The following is a 22,230-nucleotide window of genomic DNA, read 5'->3' as shown; positions in this document are numbered from 1 at the left end:
AACTGAACATAGTTCTGCAGGGCAAGCAGGTACCGATGTTCAACCTAAAAAAGAGCCATGCACCACGCTGGAGTAAGACTAGGTATTTCTGTACGGCGCCGTGCGGATAAACCGGAAATGGCTACCTGTAGGACGCGACGCTCGCGCCGCGATTGGTTCGCTTGAACGGTGCGTAAAGAGATTAGGTTAGGTTAGGTCTCATACACGAGCGTGCCAGTCAGTCAAAACGAGGGCTTAAATTGCCCCACCTAGGTCATAAACAGTGCATGCAGGTATGTGAGTACACTTCTTAACCGTCTCAGTGTTCATCTGAGTTGCGGTTGATAAATTGTTTTCTCCACTTCGAGACAGAGTTCTGGCGTGCTTTACAAACACGGTTGTTCACGCATGCGCCCGTGGTCGTTAGCGTGGCAGTTGGCGTGGCGGCAGCCTTTCTCCGGTTGACCCGCACGACGTCGTGCAAGTGCACACAGTCCCAAAGTATAATTCGCGTCAAGCTCATTTTAACGGCTGCAGACTATCGAGCAATACTCTAACATGACACCTACCTTCCGGTTTGAAGCCGTCCGCGTTAGTCATGACGTTGATGACCTTGGCGTAAACGCGTCGTGCCTCGGACGAACGTTGCAGAAAGAAGGCACCTACGGACTCGCTGCGAACGTAGCCGTTGGCTGCGAAGGAAAATTTGTTACTCCACTGATGGCGACTTAGCGCTTTAGGTCCAAGGCGGCACACATTAAATGCTGGGCAATGGAGGGTGGCGGACACAGTGCTGTAAGAAAAGAAAGACTTCTCTCCCTGCCACACAATACAAGCTTGAAGTCAAGAGTGCCTAAGAGGGGAGACTTATAGCCGAACAAGACGTGTTGTAGGGTGAGTTGATTCATTAACTACACGGACTAAATTTTAAAAACGCAAGCAAACGACACAGACAAGACATGGAACAGCATAGGCGCTCACTAACTCGTGTATTTCGGGAAAAAGTGAAAGAACAGTTGATGGTCTGCACGTGCACGGAAGACAAACGCCACCAGGCGCTACAAAAAGGAAGGTCAGCCGATTCTTTGTCAGAAACGAGGACCTCGTAGGTACCTTGTACACGTACCTACAACAGGCACGTGCCCCTCCCCCTCCCCCCACCCTCACAAGAAATTTTTGTGTGCCGGAGATACCATGCCATAAAACGACGTGCAGCAACAACGGCCTGAACTGCCCCAGTAGAGTGCGTGCCCCTATAAAAATATTTCTGGCTATTCTACTCGTCTGCTGGCTTCATGTGGGTCTGACAAAAAAAAAAGAAAATTCGAGACCTTCGTGCATGGTCATTGCTTTAGCGCCTTCACGTTTCCTACAAGATGGCGTGCTCACCGTCCGAGTCGAAGGCCTTGCACTTCCCTTCCTCTGACAACATGCTCAGGCGGAGAAAGAACAACGACGCCGTGGGCTCCAGGGTGACGTTGCTTCCCCCCACGATGGCCGCCTCGCAGCGGCCGGAGCGTAGAGCCTGCACGGCCTCGTTCAGAGCTGTCATCGCCGACGAGCAGGCCGTGTCAATCGTGACACTCGGGCCTAGACGTGAAAAACAGCGAAGAAGTTGGGGTGACCGGCCATCGCCCTCGCCGAATGGCTTCAATAGCAGCCACCTCCGGCTATTTTTCCTTCGTTCACTCAATATTCGCAAAAGGTACGCTAAACAGGAATACTATGTTAATGAGTCATGTTAAGCACTTTTACAATAACAGAGCGGTCGCATCAACGTAAGATGAGGCTTGATAAGCCAGAAAGAAACCCAATTGTGAAAGTTTGGTAACGACGCCTCCTTGAAACTTCCGGACCGTCTCGCTGTAACGTCGCCCGCCCGCCCGCCCGCCTCCCGCTCGCCTGCCTGCCTGCCTGCCTGCCTGCCTGCCTGCCTGCCTGCCTGCCTGCCCTGCCCTGCCTGCCCTGCCCTGCCCTGCCCTGCCCTGCCCTGCCCTGCCCTGCCTGCCTGCCCTGCCCTGCCCTGCCCTGCCCTGCCCTGCCCTGCCCTGCCCTGCCCTGCCCTGCCCTGCCTGCCCTGCCTGCCCTGCCTGCCCTGCCTGCCTGCCTGCCCTGCTTGCCCTGCCTGCCTGGGGTAGAGCACTGCACGGGCCGATTTTTTCAGCCCGGGCCCGTTTTTACGTTGAGCTGCCCGCCTGAGCCCGATCAAAACTTTTATGGCGAGACACGGGCCCGGCCCGGGCCCGGAAATAATCTACGTTACCCGCCCGGCCCGGCCCGCCACCCCTTTACCTTAGGCCCGAGCCCGGCCCGAGCCCGACTCGAAACCGGCCCGAACCCGGCCCGAGCCCAGAAAAACTGCTCTACCCGGCCCGGCCCGGCCCAAGGGCCGGGCCGGGCCCGGGCTTTCTCGTAGGCCCGAGCCCGTGCAGTGCTCTAGCCTGGGGCAGGCAAGGTCAACCTGTTTGCCTGCGCAGCCTGCGCAGCCTGCCTACCTGCACAGCATGGCCGCTTTCGAATCCTGACTGCCTGACCAGCCTGTCTACCTGCACAGCCAGCCTACCTGTGCAGCCGTCCTACCTGTGCAGCCTTCCTACCTGTGCAGCCTTCCTGCCTGCACAGCCTGCCTGCCTAGCTAGTCAATCAGTCAGTTGAAACTGCACACTGCTTACCGTGGAAGTCGAGCGAGTACGAGACGCGGTTGGAGAACAGGGCCCGGCATCCTCCGAGCATGGCGTAGCCGTCCATCTTCTTAGGGTCCGTTTTGAACGCGTCGGCCGACTCTGAATTCGAGGTGCCGACGAAGACGCCGATTTTTCTACCACGCAGGGTTTCGGGGTCATATCCGGCATCCACGATGGCCTCGTACGAGGTCTCCAGCAGTAGCCGCAGCTGGGGATCCATCACGTGGGCCTGCTTCGGGTGGGCCTGGAAGAACTGCGCGTCGAAACGCGACAAGTCGCGGATCTTGCCATGCCGTCCGGGCAAGCCCAGATGCCCTGCGATATGTGTGGCGATCACGGTAGAAGTGTCAATACATTGGTCGGTCGGTGCATATTGCTCTGCGTGCATCTTGGAAAAAACAGTGCTTAACATAAATTTTGATGCAGTCATGACCTATAGGGGTTCATTTCGTATGCTTCATTCATTCATTCATTCATTCATTCATTCATTCATTCATTCATTCATTCATACCTTTATTCAAAGTGATGGCCAGTAGCCTTAAAGTTTGAGGGAGGGCCAGGTACTGCGTGTGGAGCGTCATGCCCGCTTCTGACCAGGGATGGCAGGACTACGCATAAACTACTTGATGTTCTATTATAGCGATAGTGAATTGTGTCGTCGGCGTGTGGCTCCGCATATATTTCGGCATATGTATGCTACTCGTATAGGTTTATTTGTAACGTATATGCAGGTTGTATTGCTACACTATTGAATCGCTAATGTTGCTTATGCCAGGTCTTTCGTTCGTGACTAAATTATTCAGGATTTTCTCACCTTATGGTTGTCACTATAGTCGGGTACAACTTTAGTAGATAGCGGCATTTGCCCCTCAATTCTCAAAGGCGCATGCGCACGAACCTCCACCAATGGGCGCGCACTCTAGACTGACGTCATGAGCCGGACGGCTGGTGACCCCGCCAACGGACAACATCGGCGCCCGCGCTTCGAACTGAGCTGGACTATTTTATTAGTCGCAGAGGCAATCGGCTGCCGCACTTCGGTCATCTGGGCGGGGCCTCTCCTCCTTCTTCAGTTATACGTTTGAAAGCGTAAAGCTGATGCGTCTACTGAAGCCTGGGAAGTCTCCGCTGGACCTTACAGTGTACCGACCGATTTCACTTGCGAGTTGCATCGGTACGGTCATGAAGAGGATGTTGCTGACACGTATGGAATGGCACCTCGAATACTGTAAACATCTACTGTGATGCTATGGCTGGTTTTCGACGTGGACGGTCTTCAATTGATAGCGTCATTGATCTTGTGACCTCCGTCCAGCCACATAAAGCTATGAAGCTTCTCTCCGTGGCACTCTTCTCAGACGTGAAAAGTGACTACGACAACGTAACCCACGAAGCCATTCTCAAAGCTCTTGAGGTTGCAAAACTTGGAGGCCCCGTCTTTACATGGATTCTCTGAAGGATATCTGAGTTTGTTCTTACTGAAGATGGCCCGACAAATAGCTATATCTCCAGCGGTAGTGTCCCACAAGGCGGAGTGCTGAGCGCGACTCTATTAAATCTCGTTCTATTGGAGCTCGCCGAAAAGCTACCACAGACGGCTAATGTCTGGCTCTACGCAGATGATATTTGCATCTGAGCGTCCGACCTGACATGGCCACAAGTGCGCGCAAGAATACAGAAAGCGGCCACTCTGACAACGGCACACGTTCGCCGACAAGGTCTGACGATATCTACTGGAAAAAATGTGCACTAGGGGCATTTACCCGAAAACTGATGTCTTTCTACGCGGTGCGCATCGAGGGCCAGTTGATTTCGTATAAGAAAACTCACAAGTTCTTACGCGTTATTGTGGATCGTGTTATCACCTGGTGTCCCCATATCTGCTACCTGAAGAAGGAACTCATTTGCATAGAGAATATGTTTAAATTCGTAGCTGGAAAATCGTGGGAAGCATCCGTGCGCTCCATGCTACAGCTATACACGAGACTTTTTCTCGGATTTCTGCGATACGGTTTTCTTGTCTTGTCCAACGCATGCAAGACTAATTTTCTTGCACTACAGAGCGTACAAGGCCAAGCACTTCGGACATGTCTTGGCCTCCCGAGATGTTCTTCGACAGCTGCAACGATTGCCACTGCACAGGAGCACCCGATCACCACTCATATCGTCGTTGAGACGCTAAGAAGACGCCAAGGATTTCGCAGCTACCATCCCACCATTTAGCCAGTTAGCCAGCGCGAAGACCACAGGATACATTCGGTGGTATTGTGACATCATGACTCGATACCATCTGGCTTCAAGCCTGCGAAACGCCCAGCATCGACACTGTGGTGTATTCGACAAATTTACGTGTGTATCTCAGTTCCTGGGATTGTTAAGAGGGAGGACTTGTCACCGCTAATCCTGAAGCAGTTGTCTGTGCTTCTCGAAAATGAGTCTTATTTTTACCGCGCACACATCTACATGGACGGTTCCACCAATTCCAACAGCTCTGCCGGAGACGTGCTATTTCCATCTTTGCAATTTAAATGCTTTCACAATTAATACCACTTCGACAGCAATGAAACTTGCGGCTTTTCAAGATGCATTCAATTACGTGCTCCAGCAGCTACCAAATGCTCCAGCAGCTCCAGCAGCTACCGGGATGGACTGGTGGGTACCGGTACCCACCAGTCCATCCCGCGCTAACCAGGAAACAGGCGGTGGCCTGGCGCCTAGTGAAAACAAACATGTATCCTAATCCGGTGGCCTGCAGTAGATTATATCCAGGGCAATACAACGATAAATGTAAATTATGTAAGGGTAGGGTGGATCTGCCACATATGCTAGAAGGCGGTTCCTTTCGAGGTACGCTAAAATTCAAAACCGGCAGCAGTGGCCGGGCCCTTCCTACCCGATAGTAATCGGTTATTGCTTTGTAGCTGACCCTGCGGACTCCGCTCTCATTGCCGGCTGGGCCGGCTCAGTTGCTCGGCGAGTAAGTCCTCGAGCTGTGTTGTGAGCCGCGTCGTTGCCGGGGAGAGAGGAGTGCCGCGGGCGCCCAAATAATGTGGATCGCCCCGCGATGACGGTCGCTGTTATTATTTAGAATTTTGAGCGCCTCTGGCGAGTTGCGTCCTTTCGCGAAATTATGAGCTGCGACCTTTGAGTCGCTTACGATAATTCTAGCTTTGGTGGAGGCTACCGCTAATGTTATGGCGGATTCCTGGGCGATTTCAGGTTTGTCCGTTTTCAAGGTCGCACTCGCAAGAGGTTCTCCGTCCGCGTCTACCGCTACGACGGACATCCCTTTGCGTTCTTTGTATTCCGAGGCGTCAACGTAGACCACGCCCTCATGGTAGTTGCGCTTAATGTGGCGCGCCCTTGCCTCTCGTCGCTCCTTGTGGTGTTCCGGGTGCATGTTCAAGAACATGCACCCGTATTCAAGTGAGAAGTATTTCTCTCGGTTATCCCTCCTGGTTTAATTTCGAATAGAATTATTTCCATTGTTAAATATAGTGTACTAGGGGTCTCAAAAAGGTTTCATAACAATGACTTTTGATGGCGTGACACTTAGCCCCAGCCACCACACGTCCGTAGCACACCAGTCACGTCGAACAGCGTAATGCCCGTTCTCACACTTTATGCTTTTGCTTGATGCGACTACCCGTGAAGCGTCTGTAAACGCTAGGAAACAGTTTTTCTTGTCTGCAAATCAGACTAACAGAAATTTGGTATTTATTTATTTATTTATTTATTTATTTATTTATTTATTTATTTATTTATTTATTTATTTATTCATTCATTCATTCATTCATTCATTCATTCATTCATTCATTCATTCATTCATTCATTCATTCATTCATTCATTCATTCATTCATTCATTTACTAACTTGTCCCACGTAACTGTCCCACGTTTGACTGCGAACCTCTACATAGCTGAGATGCTTGACTTTACCAGTCATCACCCTTCATTAATTTAACAATTTATAGTTGTGCAGAAGCCGGCGATATTCGTGCTTGTCGCCAGAATTTCAAGTCGACGATCGATCAAGCAATCCATCAATCATCATTCAATGCTCGTTCAAGTGAAGCTTCGGGCAGGTCTGCTCAGCACTCACCGGGAGGCCAGCGTAAGTCGTCCTCCGTGACCATGTCGACGCCCGCGTAGAGCTTCTCCTTGAACTCGACGAGGTGGTCCGCTTGCGGAAAGTAGGCGGAGAAGCCGGTGATCACTATATCTTCTTCCGCCATTGCTTGCCTGATAAGAAAATGAGGAGAAAAGGGCAGCCCACCTTTATTTTTCTTATCTTACAAGTGTTATCTTACAAGTGTTATACTCTCCTAAGCCACCGTGTATCTGGTAAATAATCCAATGCACTGCGTACTTACTGGAAAATGCCCCAATCCTTGAGCCGAATAGACCCAGACTACAACGGATCAATCAATTGTGCACAAGTGTGGTGGGCATGTGAACTTGGGACTCATGTTATAGGGATGCGCGACGCAGGCCTCCTATCTGGAGGACAAGAACAAGTGGGACGACGAGCAGCGAGCTACAAGACCAACTCTGGGCTGTCCAGAAGGCCCGCGAAATGGCGGAGAGCCCAGGGCTCCCCGTCCCTACGTGGAAGGTGCCCTCTACACCTTGACAAACAGTGGGTTGTCCTTCAGGACCGCTTTTCGGGAAAAAAAATTCACCACCACCATCACTATTTTCTCCGCACGCCTTTAACTCGCTCAAACATCCCACCACCCTTTCCTTACAGTAGGTAAGCTTAACCGCGAGACGCCTTAGTCAATGACCACTGCTTCTGGTCATAAAGTGCGTTGCTGGATCTAGACAACTGGACTGAGCGACCGGGGACCCAACGGGACTCTTGACAGCGACGACTCGAACTGAGGGTGTTTTGGAAATACCTTTCTCTCTGTGCGTGTGTCACTCGTATATGCCCACAATAGTCATCCTCGTCGTCATTCTTCCGCGGAGACAGCGAGTGTCCGCGTTAGTAAGCGAATGTTCACAGCAGTTTATGCATCCGATAAAACGACTAACCTTACTACCTATAGCTGTCTAATAATTTGCTGTTGCAATCAACGCTTCACCTTTCGGGCGAAACTGTCAAGACTGGCAAGGGGACGTTTCGACAAGTAGACACATATTTGACAAAGGCAGGTCTAACTATATATAGGTACATCAACAATCCGTTCCGGGACATTTTATTTTTGCACTATCTGCAGTCGTTCAAATGCGAACAGCGGATGGAGCGCGGGGTTTTTGCGCAGCACCCCAGCGAAAGGCAAAAGTCGCGACGATGCACGACCAGCTCTGGTGAGTCAGGGACACCACTTGTGAAAAAAAAAATCGTGTGCAAAATTGAATTACTGCATATGCGTTATTTTATTCATATTGCGCTTTTATGTACCGTCTCTTCGTGTTCACTCTCGATTCTCCAAGCCAGTATACTTTAGATGAATCTCAAAAGCAATGCGTCAGAGATGAGTAAAGTTATCTTTATTTGCCACGTCGTTCGGTGCCAGCGGACGCCGCAAACTGTGCGATGCTCACCGGCGAATTCCTAAACAATTGCTGATTAACGCCTTAAGAGTTAAACTTCACCAACCTTTTAAGCATCAACTTTGGGACACACGCCGCAACAATTGCAAAAGAAAAGAGAAAGAAATTCCGGCAAAACACGTCTCTCGATGAACGCAGACATGATTGCAATGAGCAATGAAGCAGTGTAGCGACACGCATAAAGTGGGTCAACGCCTCATCTATGAAGCGCGTATGCAGTCGGGCTTCTCTGCAGCGCTTCTCACTGGACCCGCTACGCCTTCTGGTGGCGCCCCCTCGAATTCCGCCCGTGGCGCGTGCGTGAATATGTGTTCGGACAAGACTGTCGGAATTGTATACGACGCAGGTTCGATTCTGTCCAGCACCGGATACGTTGTTGATTATCTTTTTTCTTTGTCATCGATGAGTACCCAGTTGCAATACCCATTCACCAAAGTCGGCGTCAATCAGTTTCACTGAAGAGCTGCGCATGCGCAGTGGCACGTACCCATTCACCCAAGTTGTTAAGATGGTTGGTTTCGAATCCTGTTCTCTCAGCACACCAACCCGATGCTGTACCCATTAGACCATAGATTACCTAGTAACTCAAGTTGGCGGGCAAATGGTTAGACGAGACACCCTGATAGATAATCTCCTAAAGGTGCGTGAAGTTCCCAGAGAATGCTAATCGCGTCAAAATTAAGGGGATTTCGCATGCCCAAATCACGATCTCATTTTGAGGCGTAGCGTTGCGGGGGACTGACTATCTGACTATATTTGACTATCTGGGGTTCTTTAATGTGCATTTGTGCACCCAATGAATGGTTCCCGACCGTTTTTTCATTCCGCCCCGATCACAATGCAACCGGGATCGAACTCGAGAACCTGTGCTCTGCAGCGCATGCGTCGTGGCCACTCAGCTGCGACGGCAGGTCGCTGTATTTTCGAGTCTCGCTATTGGAACACCGCTACTAAAAGGCTTCGTTGAAGTGTACACACACGGTACAATCCTCGACGTGTCGAAAGTAACACCTGACCAGTATGCCCGTGAGTGATGGACACCTAAACGGAAGGCCATCACGAAAGAGCTATGTTTGTCACTCCGCTCCGGACTTGACCTAGTTGTCGCCCCTCCTGTGTCACCGTCCCACTTTTGAGACAAACAGGCTCACCAGTCAAATGACAGCTTGCACTGATCGCAATGTATCACGCTTATAGCTAGATCGCCCTGAGATGTCATAGAACAGTTCCGATTCGGACGCGTTCGCGACCGACTGCCCTTTCGCTCAAAGAGCTGTCGGTCGTCAAAATTGGCCGTACATTGTTTGTTTTGTCGATGGAATGCGGTCAGGGTTTTTTTTTTTTTTTCGCTGAATCGAACCGAAATCACAGCTTCAAACTTTGATGCTCGCGATAAGATGTACCCTCGAGAACGAGGTCAGGTGTCACGTCAGCATCCTTGCCGAAAGTGTTTGATACGGTGTTTTCGCTTTTACGCCTGACAGTGGTGTGCCTCCTAAGGTCACAAACGACTGCGATAAACACATTAATAAACTTCTAGCTCAAACAAGGACGGTGCAAGAAGGAGACAGGACAAGGCGCTACTCTCAACTGACGTCTTTATTGCGTCCCACACCTGCTCGATAAGAAGCGGGAATGCGGAGCATACGCAGCGAAGTCGCATCAGAAAGGTCAAGAGAGCAATGTCAGACCCGCTCCCCCCCCCACCCCCCCCTAAAAAATGGATTCTAGAAAACAAAATTCGCTGTTGTACTGAGCAACAGAAGTAGCAATGACACATTCTAATCCAAGCCATCGTTTCTTTTGTCATTCCGTCTGCGTTCAAATTTCATAATTTGAAATTTGAACGTACCAGCTAGCCGATCAATGCATCTTGCTCAATACGTGCTACATAAAAGTGTTTTTAGGAGTGTTTCGCGCTCGGAAAAACACTTTTATGTAGCACGTATTGAGCAACAGAAAGCTGTATCGGGAGTTTTCCATGTTGCTCTACAATTTTCCCATTGACACTTTTCACCCAATTATAATATTTGAGAACTTGATTATTTCATTAAGCCTAATTATGTAATTCGGCGGAACTGCAAAACATAATAAGAGCATGTCCAAGTGACGGCAAACAACATTACCTTGGTTTTGTCCAGCTACGTGGCATTTGCACATTTTTAATTCTTGGTGCAGGATAGTTGGGACACCCTGCATACTGGCTCACTACAAGCTCGGTTTGGAACTTGCGTTCTGTGCCCACTGATTTTTCAAGAACACAGGTCTCGAGAGCAGTCTTCGAGCTCCTCACAATGCGCTCGATTACATCCGAAACATCATATAGCATTCCTGCACTCTTGTAATTGGAATTAGGCACAAGCGCTCTTGTGTTCAAGCCATAATGCAATCCAATGTTTTCTGGCCGAGTTGGCTCAGTATTGTGAACGAACAGGAAGCCAGTGAGACATGCAGATGCGTACACAAGCGAAGAAGTGGACTGTATTTGAATTTCAATTCCCCTTATTTACCTGATATAGTTCGGGCTGGATGAGCGCTGCGCTTGCAACCTTTTCTCTTTTTTTTTTCTTCTTCTTTTTTCATAAGTCGAGCACTCGTTCTTTTTGTGCGCGCTCTCACTGGTTTCCGTATTACAAACACGTATTGCACGACACGTGGAAACCAAATAGAGGAAGTCGTGGAATATGCGCACGTCACAACCCGGGCCCAGCTGCGCTATACATAACACCACACGCAGCTAGTGACGTGCCAGAGACTACTTGGCGCGTAAAATTCATGCGCGTACGTGCGAGCACCTTCCCAACCGTTCCCAACAGAAGCAAACGTACGCAACACATCCCGTGGTGAGCGAGCAACCAGAGGCCTATGCTGCAGGGGGAACGTTACGGGAACCGGGGGTGTCCGCTTTACGTGATTGGTGTAGCCATGACCTACTGAGATGATGTAATGCCCTCGCAAAGCATGCCACAATCATTTCAGCGCTGTTCTGGCTGCGCAAAATCAATAAGCACGACAAACGCACTCCACGTTGTGCTACGGCGACTACTCCTGTTCGGGCTTTTTGCCTCTAGCAAGATGGCGGTGACCGGCCTCACTCTTGGAGAGCCACTTCCACTCCAGAAGTCTAAGTATATAACCTCCTCGTTTCTAACCTGTTTCTAGCCTCTTTCATGGGCCGATCCCGAAGATTGTGCAGTCTAAATACGTGTCATTGGGGCCTCTGGGTACATGACACAGGGTATGCACCGTTGGGGTTACTGGATATCTCAGTGCGAACTTTCTGTAAGATTACGCTACCTATTTAGTGCGTACCTCGTTGTGTTAGCATTCACTAGAAATAATTTAGGAATAAAACACAACAAAATGGGACTATTTATTGGCTCGATGAAGTACATGCCTAGGTCATGTTCAACGAGATCCGCCAGGTTAATCCATTGAAATTAAGCAATCTTCCATTTTCCCTTTTGCTGAACGATGTGCACAGCAGTGGCGGACATTAAAATTTGCGCAATAATTGTGAATAGTTATAATAACAAGCTCAAATAATTGCAGCTTTTACTAGGTGACGTATGGGTATATCTCGTTTATTTCCATTTATTTATTTCCATACCTTCAAGGCCAATATGGCGTTACAGAAGGGAGCAGGTGTAATTCATACAGACATGTTAATAATAAACTAATAACATTAGTTAACATGTTACCTGTACACGAATAACATCAGAAATTTCAAAAAAGCTTTGACCACAGCAAGACTATTAGCAAGTAAACACCATATAGTAAACAGCAGCATCTAATGCACATCAGCAAAAGGCAATACTACTAGTAGTAGAGGAAATAAATCATTCAATATAATGTTCCAGTGTACCCTTAAATAAAGATGGATCGTAAATACTGACAATGGAAGGTGTTAAGATGTTCCATTCCTTGCTGGTGAATGGAATGAATGAAAGAAAGAACTGTTCTGGAAAAAGGAACGCGAACTTTATGGCGATGATCTGTACGCGATATGTAACATGGGTCTGAGAAAAGGTTACATCTTAGATGCCCATCATGAGGGTAAATTTTATGAAAACGACACAATCGGGCATTGCCTTTCGCCTGAGTGATAGCAATGGGAGACCTAGGCTTACATTCATGGATGACACGCTGGATGCAAGATGATAATTACTGAGAATGAAACGTGTGCTACGATGTTGAACTGATTCTAACCTGTGAATAAGTTATTCGTGGCTTGGACCTCATACACTGGGCGCATATTCAACTTTAGGCCGGATAAGTATTTTATATAGCAACAGTTTTAGCGACCATGGTGCCCTAGAGAATTCCCTTTTATGTAACCTAGAGTTTTATTAGCATTGTTTCTGATAAAATTGATATGAGCATCCGAAGACAAACCAGAAGTTATGTGGAGGCCTAAGTATTTGTATGATGTAACCTGTTCTCATGATTGTCTATCAATATTATAAGACATGCTGTTATGAGAGACCTTGTTACGAGACACCCTTAGACGTTTACGTTTGATTATGTTTAACTGCATTTGCCCCTCCTCACACCAATTGAATATTTTATCAAGATCAGATTGCAAAAGTGCCCTATCGAAAGTGAAAGAAATTGCCCCGTAAATCACACAGTCGTCAGCGAACAACCTGATGGATGAATTAATAGCAGTTGGCAAATCATTGATGTAAATGAGGCACAACAAAGGACCGAGAACAGAACCTTGCGGAACTCCGGAGTTAACTGGACTTAGTAATAAATCGAAATCGTTTGCACTGACAAATCGCAATCGATTAGTAAGAAAATTTTCGATCCAAGCAAGAATGTGTGGGTCCAGGTTAAGTCTGCAAAACTTAAAACAGAGGAGCTGATGGGGAACTAAATGAAACGCTTTGCGGAAATCCAGAAAGATGTATGCACTGTCGAGTCATTTATCTAATGCATGCAAAAAAGATCATTTGTAAACGTAATAAGCCGAGTCTCACAAGGGAATTTTTTTTCGAAATCCGTGCTGAAAACGGGTAAAGAATGAATTGTCTTGCACAAATTTTGTGAGTTGAGAAGTAATATGCTCAAGCATTTTGTATGGTAAACTAGTCGAGGATATCAGCCTATAAATAAATGGGGAACTGGCCTCACCGGATTTAAACACTGGCACAACCTTACCCACCCGCCGCTCATTAGGCAAGTGATGTTATAACAAAGACTGTGAAAAAAAATACGAGATAAAACTATAGATGAATACACTTTCGTGTTTTTTTTTAATTTAGTATTAATACCATCAGCACCTGACGATGACGAAACCTTGAATGCACGGCTTAACGTAAGCAAACCAACAGTATCGATGACAACAGGGTCCATACAAGCGTACTCTGGGCCAATAAACTGGGGACAAGCACGTGGGACCGGCTGCGCAAACGACCCTGTAAACACTTCATAGAAAAACATTGCAACATTCAGCACGAAGAACTGCACACCCGTTCGCGTGAACAAGTGATAATAGTTTTATCTTTTTTTTTGTAATACGGATAACATTCCAAAATTTCTTCGGATTTTGAAGTAGCAACGATGGCAGTGTCGTATGATAAAAAATATGCTTGGAGTCTTTAGATAAGATGCAGATAAGAGCAAGCAGATAAGATTACCAGTTCCCCGGAACGCCACTGCTCTCGCCCTGTGAAGCAACCTGTTTGTCTTATTTAACAAGCGTTTTAATGGAACGTTAAACCATGGGAAGCGATGCTTACACGGGATCAACCGTCGTGGTATATACTTCTCAGTTAGGTTTCTCGCTTAATTTTGAAAGGCCAGTTGAGGTGAAAGGCCATTTGCTGTTGCAGTAACATGTTTCCCTATTGCATTAAGAGGAAGCCTCAGCTTGGGGCGAACTCCAATTTTCCTATTCAAATACATGTAAAATGTCGAAAACTCTTATGAGGCAATCGCTGGACCAATTTCCTTGAAATTTGTTTGCTTCAAATGAGAGAGAAAAGTAAATTGCAAGAACTCTAGCAAGGATAATTTTGATTTAGAATGTAAAATTTTTAAAATGTCAAGAATTTCGTAAGTTTAGAAAGAATTGAACCACGAATTTTACCAAATCCGGAACTCCACGCCAAAAACATATGGTATTCTGTAAACTGCATCTGTTAGAGCATGTCAAGCGGGCGAATTTGCTTTATTAATTCACAGTTTATGTGAAGTTCTTACAATGTGTACGGGGGTTCTGCAATAGTCTTACTCATAAAAGACTGGTATATTTCAGAGTGGTGCATATCACATGATATTCTCCCGCTTTAGATTTATTATCAGGTGCAGCTCAAAGAATTGTGATATCTTCATTTATTGCTCAGTTACACAGTTGTAAAGTTCGCACCTGAGATTTTGGAGTGTTTTTTTTTTTCGATTCTGCAATTCACAACAATTCCTGTAAAAGAACACGATGTTCTCAATAAAAACTCTGCTTTATACATTCACTCTATTTTAACTTTTCTTTTAAATGCAGCAAACCTCACATAATTCTGCGCGGTGGTTTACGAGAAAAAACGTTTCTCGGTTCCCATGTATTTAGATAGGAGCTCCCGAGCCAAAGCCATTCCTCTTAACTGACATTATTTTTATCTCTTTATATCGGATCGCTTATCTTTTACAATGTGGCACAGTGTTCGCAGAAACACGCGGCATATCGCTTACGACAGGGTCAGCTTTTTTTTACTGCAACCAGACGTGGATTTAATGCTGTTTATCTGCATCATCATAGTCAGCCAATTTTATATCGGCTGCATGACGGAGGCTCTTTCGATAGATCTAAATTTAGCCATGAGTTGCACCAGATGACACCATCTTACGACTGCAGATCTTCTAATTGCTTCACACCAGCTAATTACCTGCCGTCTTCGATTGCCGCTTCCCTTCTCTTGGTAATCATGCTGTAACTGTAACAGACCACCGGTTATCCGCTTTACGCATTGCAAGTTGTTGTTATTGTCGGTGTTGGTGTGGTTGTTGTTGTTGCTGTTGTTGTTCATGATGATGCTGATGATGATAATGATGATAATGATGATGCTGTTGTTGTTGACCTGAGTGGTTGTGGCGCCAGTGGGGGACTGGCCCGTGAATCGGGTGGTTAAGTTAGGTGGATACAAAAACAAGGAAATTAACAATTTCAATGTTGAAACTTGGGAAGTAAACGTTTTGTGATATCGTGGTTTTGGCACGTAAAACCACAGAACTTTTTTTTGCGTTATAGGCTCTGTCAACCAATAAATCTGGATAAGCATGGTCATATCAATTCCTTCAACTCTCGGCTGAGTTGCTCAGCCCTGTATGCGAAAAAGAAGTCGGAATTTTTTTTTTATGGGGAATTACAACTTGTGTCACAAACAAAAAAAAAGCAAGAACATTAGTGGTCCAGGATACCGTAACGATTTCGTTCCGACGCTGTACAATCAAGGGCCTCCAGACGAACGCATCTACAACGAAATTACCTTTATAACGAAGGAATTATTTTGTCCCGGTTTTATGGCGAGCTGGGTGGTGTGCGACCTTTACAATTAAGCTACTTGTATAACGAATGATTTCGGAGGCCTCAAGCACTTCGTTATAAATATGTTCGACAGTATTCCTTTTCGCGCTATTGTCAGTGCTCTGAGCGGCGCTATGCCCACCTAGACAGGAATGGAATAGAGCTAAAGGAATCCTTTCATTATACCGGCTCTGACCTCACAGGTAACAGTGCCCAACGAAATACGCTTAAGGGTATCAGATATTCACAGCAAACAGAGCACATATGGCGATTAGCCAAGCGTTATGGAGGCGGAAGGTAAGAAAAATAGAAAGCCTTTAAACTAACCTTTTATGGCACCAGTAGGATGCTTCGCACAAATTTGTTGCCACAGAACCGGGTTAACCCTTGCGTGTGTCGACTCCCGGTCGTGTTCCGGTCCCGGTGAACCTCTATCCGCTGAATGAACTTCCAACAGCGGACAAATAAGGAACTAGGCACAGCGCAACCTCCCGAGTTCAGTCGATCCGTTATTGTCTGTTCGCTCCTTATAATGCTTCCGGTCTCAGCGCCACCTGGAGAGTGAGTGAGCCGAGTAAGTAGGTCGCCACGAGGGATCGTGTAGGGAGGGACCTTTCCACGTCAATGGAGAAGACAGCGATGCGGATGGGATCCAGCTGAAGGAAGAGGGCTTAGCAATGTGACAGATGTCGCATTGTAGTGACATATAATGTCGCTCGCACGTGAGCCGTCAATGTCGCGAGCGCAAAATGGTTGCCGCAAGTGACATATTGCCAACCAAGTATATTAGGCCCATAGTAAGGAATATTACTTTCGCTCATCTCGGTATGCGTGCGTGTGTGTGTGTGTGTGTGTGTGTTGTGTGTGTGTGTGTGGTGTGTGTGTGTGTGTGTGGTGTGTGTGTGTGTGTGTGTGTGTGTGTGTGTGTGTGTGTGTGTGTGTGTGTTGTGTGTGTGTTGTGTGTGTGTGTGTGGGTGTGTGTGTGTGTGTGGTGTGTGTGTGTGTGTGTGTGTGTGTGTGTGTGTGTGTGTGTGGTTGTGTGTGTGTGTGTGTGTGTGTGTGTGGTGTGTGTGTGGTGTGTGTGTGTGTGTGTGTGTGTTGTGTGTGTGTGTGTGTGTGTGTGTGTGTGTGTGTGTGTGTGTGTGTGGTGTGTGTGTGTGTGTGTGTGTGTGTTGTGTGTGTGTGTGTGTGTGTGTGTGTGTGTGTGTGTGTGTGTGTGTGTGTGTGTGTGTTCATGCGCTCGCTTAGTAGTGAAGTATACAGTTTGGACGATGTACGGCATGTGACACCGTATTCCTATACACACACTATGCGTAGGAGTATGCGACCACGCGAAACGTTCTGACGGGAACACATTTCGCAATCCACACCACACGTTTCAAATGCGAGCGCCCATGCCCGTCTCATATAGAACGTTACACAGCAATTTCAAGACGAGTTGGTCATGGTCAACCTGCCTTCGTGGTGCACCCAATATCTCTTCCGTAGAGGGGATGCCATCCAGACGGTTTAATGTAACTTTGACTGGCCCTTCACTGCGTAATATAGAGTGTTATAGCAAAGTATCTCGGGTGCTCTGATTCTTGGCAGAATTTATTTTCTGGCGTTCAGAGCGTTAACTCTGACCTTCATTTCATCACCATCATCATCAGCCTATGTTTATGTCCACTGCAGGACCAAGGCCTCTCCCTGCGATCTCCAATTACCCTGTCTGGCAAGGCAACAAGAATTCAGCATCGCCAGTCAGCCTCTAGAGTCTGTAAAGGAGTACGTCTCTCTTATAGGTCAATTACTCACAGGGGACCCTGATCATGAGAAGAAAATTTACAGACCTTAATTTAGCGTAAAACAACTTACAAAAATCTCCAAAAATGGTCAAAATATTGTGCAAGCTATAGTACTCCTCTAAGAATTTCAATCATTCGTTGGAAATCTCCTCCATCCATCTCTGCATACGACACCATGTAAACTGATTTATCATTTTGGAAAAGGGCGCGAAAATCATAACAAAAGACGACCGCAGACACAAAGTCGCAGTCTCGCCCGAAAGGCGAAGCATCAATTGCGATAGCGAATTAGTAGAGAGCTATACGGAGTAAGGATAGTAGTTTTATCGGCTGTATAAACTTGGGCACATTCGCTTGATAACTGATTTAACAAGCATGGTGTCAGCGCGCTCAAGCAAACATGAGTAGATCACACTCGATGACTGCAGACAACCGCTGTCAAAACGCTGGCGTGAGTATACGCATTTCCTGGCAGAGTAGAAGTCGCACCCGTTTCCTCCCGGGCTGCCTTCCCGCTTTCCTCCTTTCGCGCGCGCGATTGAATCGTCAGATCTCCTTGCGCCGGGTTGCTAAATGCGCAGTCCGTGAAAGCGCGCGTCCCTCGAGCGCTTTCACTCGCACATACAGCATACGGCGCGCGGCGACGATTTTATCGCTCTTGGACTTTATACGGAACCTCACGGCGGCGGCGACGCCGATGGCAGAAATCCGCTTGGAGTGCCCATATAATTGCTATCGCAATAAAAAGTGTGAGTTAACGGAGGCACATATTGCATGAAAAGGAAACGAGACATTCGTAACAACGACACGTCTGTGGCCCTGAGCAATAAACATCAATTCTTCCAGTGTATGCGTTAGAATAAGAATGAGTATTGTCAGTCTTTCTTTTTTTTTGTAGCTAATTGGTCTGATTTTGGTGCACAGATGTGCTTTGCGCATGCCTGGCAGTGCTCCAGTGATTTAAACATTAAAAACGCGATAGTTGGAATGCATGGCTGCCGTCGCCTATTGCGCCAGTGGGCGCTGGGGACACCGTGCTGGGTACACTGAGCTTTTGAGGGAGATTTACCGAGAAAATATCGTTTGCGTTGAATGGGAAGAGATGAGGAGCGAGAAGAATGTTAATATCACCAAGGGAATCAGTCAGGGGTGCCCTCTTTTGCCGCTGCTGTTTGTGATGTACAGCCTTCGGCATTTTATTGCGATAGCAGTTATATATGGACACTCCAAGCGGATTTATGCCGTCGGCGTTGCCATCACCGTGAGGTTCCGTATAAAGTCCAGGGGCGATAAAATCGTCGCCGTGCGCCGTATGCTGTATGTGCGAGCGGAAGCGCGCGAGTGATGTGCGCTTTCGCGGAGAGCGAGCGAACGGCGGAGAGCAAACGCGACGTCTTCCGTCGCATGAAAGGCCGTGGGGGGATGGAAGGGAGGGAGGGGGGCGATGTTGTACTGTGGTACCAACTGCGTATCTTGCGACCGGGCGCAAGGGGAACTGGTGACTCAATGTCGCAAGCGAAAGGAGAAAATCGGGACTGCAGCGTGAGGGAGGGGTGCGGCTTCTACTCTGCCAGCAACTGCGTACTTGTACTTTGTGCGGCTGCGGGCGGTCACGCGCACCGTATCTTCTAAGCGATCTGCACACGGATCCTACCTTTGTATGCACTTTGCTTTCGCCGCTCAGTTTTCGTTGAAGCAATACACCTCACGAACCTTCGCGCGCTGCTGCTAGCGCTGCTGTTCGCTGCTGCTGAAGCCGGGCTTCCGGTGGCTTTTTCATTTTCAGGAAAAACCTGAAACGGGTTGGACTTTGAAATTTCTCAGCCACAACAGTGAAGAACCTACCGAGTATATGCAACACCCTCGGCAGGAGCAGAATTTGAACATGTCGATGTTCCGTCAGCCCCGCGTCATCCCCGGTGCAGGGTTCAACATTTTCTCGAGTCTGCGTGCACCCGCATAGGCCACAGGCCCGGTGCATCCGGGTGTTGGGCCAGCCGCATAGACCTTTTGCAGGGACGCCCCCCGGTTCAGGCATGGGTCGTACGTCCGGACGCCGCCGTTTCCCATGGGTGAAGCTGACCCAGTTGTTCGGGCGCAGCCACAATACCATGCAACTTTCCCAAACTCACAACGCAGTACCACCATGACTACCACTCGCAATTTCGGACAGCCCTGGTACAGGTACAGTCCTCCATTGCTCTTTGCGGACAAGTCCCAGTTCTGCTTACCATGGCACATTCCACCGCACCGGTCTGTGCAGAAAGGGGTTGACAACCCACGCAGCTTGCCGGGTGCCTAGCGTATGAATACCGCATAGTTTCCCCTTCCTGCTGCCACGGCCCCCTGGGACTCCTGGGCAAGCAGCATGAGCTCCCCCTTCTAGCCGTGCGAGCATCCGAAGCCACCCGCACGTTGCCCGTGACGCACCCCGAGGAGCTGGGGAGAGCTCCCGTCCAGAAGCCGCGACTCCACCCTAGCTGTATTACACAGACACGTAACCGTCTGCACCGTTCAGGCACCTCTGTGCCATGAATGGTCGGATTCTTCCGAGCACCGACTTACGAGAACCGACTTCCACGCTGTAGCCTCCAGTGAGCTGGATTACAAGGGCGCGCAACCGATCCCCAGCCCTAACAGCACGATTTATGATTCTATCTTAAGGAACGCAATTCCATACCAAGGCCACCAAGTAGTTGGATTGCAGGAGCTTACCAAGACCGCCAGCCATTTCAATATGGTTCCCAGCCGCCGTGGGAGAGCGGAAGGCCAAGGGGACGTTAGATGGTACTCTTCCTAGGATGCAAGCCGGTAGTACTCGAATTCATCCGGCATCATTCGTGCATGCGTTGATCAACAACTTACCCCCAGGTATTGGGTTACAGAAGCTCACCAGAAACTTCCGGTATGGTCCAGCCATGGCATAGTACAGCGCAACATCAATCATGCGCGACTGCTGCTGGTTCGCTGCTGCTTGCTCACGCCAGCGTTTTGACAGCGGTTGCCGGCTGTCAACGAGTGTGATCTATTCATGTTTGCTTGTGCCCGCTGACACCATGCTTGTTAATTCAGTTAGTAAGCGAATGCGCCCAAGTTTATACAGCCGATAAAACTACTATCCTTACTCCATATAGCTCTCTACTAATTTCCTATCGCTATTGATGCTTCGCCTTTCGGGCGAAACTGCAATTTTTTATCTATATCGCGTGAGCGTCCACCACGCGTCATTTTAGCGCCTTTAAGCGGCGATAATCAGCCAGACCGACAGAAGTACTCTCAAGTGCACTAAGCACTCTCCTGTGCATGAGTCGTCTAATGCAATGTTCCCTTCAGGACGAGTACGACCATATAATAATGCTCTCGTGTGCGATATCGCTAAAAATGCGGGTGGCTGTGCATGGTAAGAATAGAAAGGGCGCTATAGAAGGTATCAATATCCGATTTAACCTCTCATACAAACAAGCGGGCACAATAGTTGAGCAGCAGCTTCCAAGTTTATTTTATGCGGACGACGTTGTGTTGCTTGCCAACAAGCAAAACGATATTGAACGCCTGGCTGATATGTGTGGACAAGAAGGGGAGAATTTAGGATTCAAATTTAGCGTCAAGATATCCGGTTTTATGGTATTCAATGAAAACAGTGAACAGACAGTGGTAATATAAGGCCAGGAAATACCTCGGGTAAAAGAATATAAATACAATGGTGTATGGACAAACAAAGGCGATAAATATCTGGGGACACAGGGAAAAACAATAATAGCAAAGGGGAAGAGAAATGCAGCCATAATGAAACACAGAGCGCTATTGGGATACAATAGGTAAGAGGTGCTCCGGGATATGTGGAAAGGGGTAATGGTTCTAAGACTTACATTTGGAAATGCGGTTGTTTGCTTGAAGTCAGGGGTACAATCAGGACTCGATGGCAACCAAAGGTCAGTGGGACGCCTCGCATTGGGCGCTTACAGGAAGACTACTAATGAAGGCGTGCAGGGTGATATGGGCTGGATAAGTTTTGAAGTGAGATAAGCTCAGAGTAAAACTCATTTTGAAGAACTACTCACGAATATGGAAGAAAGTAAATGGGTTGCGAGAGTGTTCAGATATTTGTACAGGAAGAACATGGACTCACAGTGGAGGGAAAGAACTGGAAGCTTACCAGCAAGTATGCGACCGGTATGGTCAGCAACACGGTAACAAAGAAGGTCAAACGCAAAGTGAGAGAGGCTGAGATAATGTCATGGGTGGCGGCAATCGAAAAGAAACCTGCTATGAGTAACTACCTCAAAGGGAAAAAAACGAAATGAGGAAATAAACATTTTATGACAACTCAAAGGGAAGCTCCTTACTTTTCGAAGCGATATCAGGGTGCCTTAGAAAGCAGCTAGTTAAAAAGCGAGCAAGGAAATAGACGCATGTGCTTGTTGCGGTAAAGCTAGGGAAACAATGGCACTTGTTTTTTTTTTTTAGAATATGAAGATACCTACCCAGCTGCCGGTTAAGGCTATTCTGGCCTCCTTGAAGCCCATGGGTTCAGGGATAGCAGGGGAAAAGTAAACATGATTCGTAAGAGGTGATTAGAGGTTTGGTACCAGAAAAGTAGGGAGTCCACAAACAACGGTGGTGTACAAAAACAAAGTTCCCAGTAATCGTTCAAAACGTTTGATGCTAGGAATTCTTTGCGTTTGTGTGTTTTCTTCAAA

The 22,230-nt window shown here is 47.8% G+C and overlaps 1 protein-coding gene across 1 annotated transcript in view; it reads right to left on the bottom strand.

Moving 5' to 3' along the window:
* The window catches only part of LOC119453329 (fatty acid synthase-like), a 162,312-nt gene that overhangs the window by 55,836 nt on the left and 84,246 nt on the right, over positions 1 to 22,230 (bottom strand). The window contains 4 exon segments of the mRNA XM_037715369.2: positions 549 to 671; positions 1,369 to 1,569; positions 2,652 to 2,978; positions 6,765 to 6,904. Of these exon segments, the coding sequence (XP_037571297.2) occupies positions 549 to 671; positions 1,369 to 1,569; positions 2,652 to 2,978; positions 6,765 to 6,904 (791 nt within the window).

This window comes from Dermacentor silvarum, chromosome 5, assembly GCF_013339745.2.
Source record: "Dermacentor silvarum isolate Dsil-2018 chromosome 5, BIME_Dsil_1.4, whole genome shotgun sequence".
Classification (NCBI taxonomy): domain Eukaryota; kingdom Metazoa; phylum Arthropoda; class Arachnida; order Ixodida; family Ixodidae; genus Dermacentor; species Dermacentor silvarum.
The sequence above is the reverse complement of the archived record's forward strand: the minus strand, read 5'-3'. Positions and strand labels throughout refer to the sequence as shown.